The sequence below is a fragment of the Talpa occidentalis genome, unplaced genomic scaffold, assembly GCF_014898055.3.
Source record: "Talpa occidentalis isolate TD23 unplaced genomic scaffold, MPIMG_talOcc4v2.1 talOcc4.16, whole genome shotgun sequence".
Lineage (NCBI taxonomy): Eukaryota > Metazoa > Chordata > Mammalia > Eulipotyphla > Talpidae > Talpa > Talpa occidentalis.
The window spans coordinates 17,156,076-17,162,728 of NW_023601653.1; the positions used below are offsets into that span (position 1 = coordinate 17,156,076).

General features: G+C 35.0%; 1 protein-coding gene across 5 annotated transcripts in view; it reads left to right on the forward strand.

Moving 5' to 3' along the window:
* Positions 1-3,709, forward strand: part of USP44 (ubiquitin specific peptidase 44) — a 35,382-nt gene extending 31,673 nt beyond the window's left edge. For all 5 annotated transcript variants that reach the window (XM_037513846.2, XM_037513845.2, XM_037513843.1 and 2 more), the window contains exons 5-6: positions 2,007-2,212; positions 3,115-3,709. In XM_037513846.2, the coding sequence (XP_037369743.1) occupies positions 2,007-2,212; positions 3,115-3,314 (406 nt within the window). In that variant the 3' untranslated portion in view covers positions 3,315-3,709. The remainder of the gene's footprint in view (positions 1-2,006; positions 2,213-3,114) is intronic.
* The last annotated feature ends 2,944 nt before the right edge of the window (positions 3,710-6,653 follow it).

Here is a 6,653-nt window from a genome sequence, read left to right on the forward strand (position 1 = left end):
ACTTGCTGATTGGAATTCTCCCAGCTTCAAGATAACTTCAAGTTAACAGTAATTATCTCTGGGAAACAGGGTTAAAAGGAAGAAAGGTACTTTACCTCCTGTAAAGTTTGAATTAAAAAAAAGCCCATGTATTCCTTAAATTAAAAAAAAAAATTCAACCTAGCAACAACTAGCATGGATGAGAAACCTGGTCTTAATATTTTTCAAATCATAGAACATAAAGTAACTTCACATCCCCTACAAAAATAAGGTCTGAGTTCACATAGTTAATACAAAGTAATGAAACCAATAGTCTAACCAACAGATTTGCAACAGATTTGAATACCTTACTAAATGTACTTTTGAGGTCTTTTTTTTTTTTTTTTTTACTGCTTTAATTGAACATCTTGTACCTTTGTTCAAATATTTTCCAACCACAAAGCAACTGGCCTAAATACTTCAGTTATAAATTGAAATTAAAATTTCACACCTAAACTATGCTGGCGTGATTAAATACTATGAGGAGATTTAAACTTACAAGAAGGATTACTAGCAGACCAAAGTGTGAGGAGTTTGTTGATCAGCAACACATTCTACAAAAACAGCTAATCAGAAGATGAATTATTAAATATGGTGTCTGCTGGAGAAGGCTAGGGACAATGATTAATTCCTTTCTTTTATTAAAAGAACATGTCAATAAACTGGGGCCTCCCTGGTGGCACAAGGGGTTAAACACAGCACTGTGAAGCTATCTGCAGCCTCTGCAGCACAAGTTCGATACCCTGCTGGCCAGGGAGCTACCTATCCTGGCAGCCACCCACATGGCTCAGCAGACCTCTCCTGTCTCACATGCTGTTCCCCTCAGCAGTGTGTTTCAGTCAGTCTGCCTGTTCTGTTCCTCACTCTGTCTCTGGTGAATCTTCTCACCTCCCACACCTCTGACCTGTACCCCAGTTCTTGTATGCATAAATAAATCTTAAAAAAAAAAGTAGCTTCACCCAACCCCTCAGTTTCACATTACCCTATTTTTACTTAATGACAAAAACCATTATCTGCAATTAGTTTACTTCTGCCCAACTTCTCGTAGACAGAAACTCAGTAATGACATCCCTGTACCCCAAGACCCAGAAAAGCTCTGCACATAGTAGGTGTCCAAAAACATGTATTGAGTGGACAAATAGAGTGTACACAGCAGGAACACTTTAAGGGAGCAACATAAACAAAGATATGGAGGAAGAAACAAGGAATGGTATATGCAACAAAAAGTTGAGTGAAACGTCAGGTGAGATCTGCCATTGTGTCTAAAAATCAAGTGGAAAGAAAACAGTGAGATTAGTTAATGTCATATTTCAGGGCCATTAACATGGGCCTGAAAGAGTGGAAAGGTAAGAACATACAAAGTACTGTAAACATAGACTTGAGAAAACTTAAATTTTGTTATTAAAATTGGCACTATAGGGCCTCCCTGGTGGCGCAGCGGTTGAGCGCTGGGTTGCGAAGCTGCCCGCAGCCTCTGCATCGCCGGTTTGATCCCCGGCTGCTCCTGGGCCACTGGAGGAGGATCCTACATGGTGCACAGACCTCTCCTGCCGCCCGCTGCTCCCCTCAGCAGTGTACTTCGGTCCTTCTGCCTGCTCTGCTCCCCGCTCTGGCTCTGGTGAATTCTCTCACCCTCCCGCGCTTCTGACTGTACCCAGTGCTTGTATAAATAAATAAAATCTTTAAAACAAAACAAAACAAAAACATAATCTAAAAAAAAAAGAAAAAAAAATTGGCACTATAAAGTTGGCTACTATAAACTATTAAAGAACTTCCTGTTACTCATTTGAAGCTCTTTATTCATTTGAAGCTCTAGCATTTGAAGTTCATTACTTTTTTAAAGATTTTATTTATTTATGCATACAAGAGCTGGGGTGTAGGCCAAAGGTGAGGGGGGGTGTGAGAGGATTCACCAGAGACAGTCTTAACCCAGAACATGTTCATTTTCCTTTGATTTTGTGGATAATTTTACCCTGATTTGTTCACAGGTGGTCAGGACGTAATAACCGAGAGAAGATTGGTGTTCATGTTGGCTTTGAAGAAATCTTAAATATGGAACCTTATTGCTGCAGGGAGTCCCTGAAATCCCTCCGGCCAGAATGTTTTATCTATGACTTATCTGCTGTAGTAATGCACCATGGGAAAGGCTTTGGCTCAGGACACTACACTGCCTACTGCTATAATTCTGAAGGAGGTACCGATGGGAAAAATTATTTTATCTTGGGTCGTACTTGGAAGCTGAAATTCAGGCTTTAGTGATTTCTAAATTGGCCACAAAAATCATCTTAAGCAACGACACTTGAACTTTTGTTTTCTTTGAAGAAGAAGGCTTCCAGAATATTAATAAAAACACTGAGGGTTTGCGTAGGAGGTAGAATATATTTTCTGTAGAATATTAGTGGTTTCACTTTTAAAGAGCTGTGGAAGTAGATAATAAGGATGATCTTGTTAGGTCAAAAAGAGCGATTATCTCTTCTAACGGCAGGTCCTATTTACTGTTTTTTGTTAAATGGCATTTGATGAACTGGGAGATCACAGATACTTGGAACATTTGAGTTCAGGTTTGAACATGTAAACTTTCAGTTACTGCCTCCATGCATGCCTTTCTAGTACTTACTTCATAGTTAAAATGATTTGATTTAGGTTTCACTTACTTTCCTTTTGCCTCCCATCTCACTCCAACTGCCAACCCCTAACCCCTGACAAAAACAAAACAAAAAGTAGACAAAAAGCCCAGATGCTCCATTAAGGCAATTAATTTAACACTAGACTGTCAACACTTGTAAAATATTTGCTTTATAGGATTAGCAGCAACAACTTTAATTGCTAAGATTATAACCAGGAATTAAAGATATTCTCGAGTGAATAAATCAGTCAGATCTCTAACTACGTATTTCTTCAAGGATAGTGGTAGATAATGAGAAACATGCTGCCCAAAGCTGTATTTTTCATGAAAAGAGAATGAATTGACTAGACAGTTACTTCAACAAAAACTTAGTTTGTCAGTGAAACAAATGCCTTTAAATTCATGCTTTGATTTATATTAGAAATTTCTGAAGTTTCTTTATAAACATTAAGGTGTATTTTTCACTCTAGGGTTCTGGGTACACTGCAATGATTCCAAGCTAAGCATGTGCACTATGGATGAAGTATGCAAGGCCCAAGCTTATATCTTGTTTTATACCCAGCGAATTACCGAGAATGGACATTCTAAACTCTTGCCTCCCGAACTCCTGTCTGGCAGCCAACATTCCAGTGAAGAAGCTGATACCTCTTCTAATGAAATCCTTAGCTGATTCAAAGACAGTGGGGCTTTCTTGTGATTTGTATATATACTTTTTAAAAGGGCTGACTTATAATTTTAGCTTGTTTTTATTTTTTACTTATGAATCAGTGCACACTATGTTTATATATTTTTGTATCTAACTACAGCAAAATTCTTTTTATGGAGACAAAGCATAAATACATGTATATCAACAGGTAATGACACCTTTTTCAAGTACTTGGAGTTTTCAATTTTTAGCATTTACCTCAGACCTGTGTTACCTCTTTTATATTTTGATGTCTTAATTGGCTCATATCATGAATTTGTGCAATCTCCTGAAGTTCAGAATGCAACATTTTATACATTTCTTATTTATCTTTTATAGCTATTTTCTATATAAATTTTTATTAGATGGAAAAATTAGACACTTTCTTTCCTAATAGTCTTACCAAAAATAATAGAAAACATTTCAGGCCATTGAAGCAAGTTAAACTACTGCATTGAAAGTGAAATATCAAGCTATCACCTAAATATTTATCAATCACACTGATATTCCTGAGACTCTATTACAGGGCTCAAAATAGATATTACTTTGGTTAATGGAACTTCATTTTTCAAAAATGTATCAAGTTTAGTAATTGTTCTTTATTTGGCATATCACATTTTACAAATGAAAATGACAGCTTTCTAAATAGCATGATTAAATGACTTCAGAACTGTGGACTTAAAAAAACAAATGATGGCTGGGACTTAGTTTGGCAGCAAACAGGTTTGTCTAATAAAGCAGTCTTATCAAAAATTTGTATTTAGCAAACAGTGTATTATGAGATTATACAAATACAGTTTAACTTGGATACACGTTCATTTTATGTTTAACATTAAATCTCCAGAAGATCTTGTACTATTATCATACACATCTTGATATTTTTAAAATAAAGTCTTGCAAGAAAAAAATTGCATAGGGCACAAATGGTAATTATTCACAATTGGTTGGGTAACATATTCAGCATCTTTTTCCTAAATGACCAAAGCCTGGATTACTTACTCTTGCTCAATTATATGAATACTAGTAGCCTCTTAGATATTCAAACACTGGGCCCTGACATTTTTTTTAATTTAAACTTATCTAGACTTGATTTTATTAATAAGATAGTATGAAATCACTCTTTGCTCTTCCCTAATAACCTTAAATAATTTCTTTTAAAGTTCTGTTGCTAACTTAAATCTTATTCAGAAAGAGCCCAACCTTTAGGTCAGCTGTATAAAATCCTATCTTGGTGTTAACCATCTGAAGATCATTTATCCATATAAAGTCAACTTATTTGCAGGTTGAAATCTAAATGAAAAGTACTGTAAAATGTTTTCCACTAGCGATCATCTTTAAGTATAAACTTGAAAGGAATCTCTACTAGCAAATTTTCTTTAAATCGCAGAGAATGTCATTTGTGGCAGCTGATCATGAAGTGCAATGAGAATTTATCACTGAATAGACAAATCATTTATGCCAAAAATATAGCTTGAGTATTAAATGGCTATGGTTTAAAATCATTTGTAAATACCTATGCAAGTTGTTACCTCAACTGTTATAGCAATTATACCTCATTAAAGATTTATGTGGTCAAGATAACAGGGTCTAGCCTTTTTTAATTTCAAAAACTACTTTTTACTTAGTGCTAAAATGTATAATAGTTAAACTAATTTTAGTGGGACTTTTTAAAAACACTGGATGTTTGTAATAGAATTTGCTTGTTTTGGTACTTACTTCACTGTAAAAATACATGAGAAAAAAATAAAGTGACTTAGCCCTTAACTTCTTAATCTATGGAGGAGGCTGAGGGGAGAGGATGGTGTCAAGGAAGGAATCACTTTATGCTCAATTTGCTATAAGCCTAAAACTGATGGGGGGAAAAAAGAACAGAAAACCTAAACAATGAACAAAAATTTAATTTCTTACTATACATCTTTGTTGACTTTCACATTCTAACAAAAAACACCATGTTTTGGTTATAAAATAATTTACTAAAGGCACTATTGTTAAAACATCAAACTAATAATTTGTTACCAATAAGGTACATCATTGTAAACATGACAAAATTATTTCAAGATACATGGCTAGCAGGTAAACAATACAATCTTTTTTAAGTGACAGCTTTCCTATTTACAATATCCCATCCCTTCCAGCCATTCCTATGGCAGTAATGCCATTCATTGATCCAGCAGGTACCTGGGAAGTGGAGCTCATTAAAGCTCCAAAATTCTTCACTTATAGGGTCAGTTCTGAAGTTCTTGAACTTACAAATCAAGATATGCACATTATACCTCCTACAAAAGGTACAAATTCAAAAACCCAAAAGACCTAGCTGGAGGGCCCAAACCTCATGTAACACATTCACGTATGAATTGGTGAGTTCTCCCACTACCACATCACAAAAGATGGAGAACTTATTCAAAGGTAGCTATTGAACATTAGCACCATAAACATGGCTCATAAAGCTAAACACTAATTGCTTATCCCACAAGGTAACATTTCTAGCTCTAATGCTGAAAGAGCAGCTTTGTAATATATAATAAATGATCTAAGTCATAGGTTTCTCTTGCTATGAGGAAAACTTTAAACAAAACATTAGCTAAACAACATCCTAGAGGCAATACTGTGTTAAAGCATATATGAATTAAGGCTTTACCTTGGTACATAACAGTTTTGAAATTATGTTGGAACATTCCCAGCAAATCATTTACATAAAAGAATTTAAGCAGTGTTAAAGAATGGGTAGTGGGGCTCAGTTCAAGCAAGCAAATATGCATCTTACATTCAACTTAGGCACTCAGCTGCTCTAAGTGTCACTGTACTCACGTCCTGAAATGTAATGTTATGAATCCATAATCCTATAATGTTAAGAATCCATGCCATAGGACAGAGTGTTAAAGAATTTGGCTGACCAAAAAAAAACCCAAAAATCAATTTTTCTAGTTATAGAGTAAGATCCAAACATGGTAAATTGTGTTTTCTTTGCTTTTGACTTTAAATTAAATGCCTTTTGGTTGACTGAATAAGCTGATACATTTCCCTATAAATACTACCATTTGACAAAGGACCTAAATGTTGCAATTTTACAATTGATATATTAATGTTTGGAGTCTGTACAATGTTCCTATTAGATCATATTTAAATCAGTAAATCCAATGTCAGGGAAAGATATGTAAAAGTCTATAAAATCCTACAAAGAAGAAAAAGGCAAAATATTCTATCTATAACATTACAAAGATTCTACTCCCACTGAATATGCATGCCACCTCCTTTTAGCCACTATGTCAGAAGGGTAGTTTCAGTAGAGGTCTGCCATTCAAATGAAAGACTACATTTCCTTAC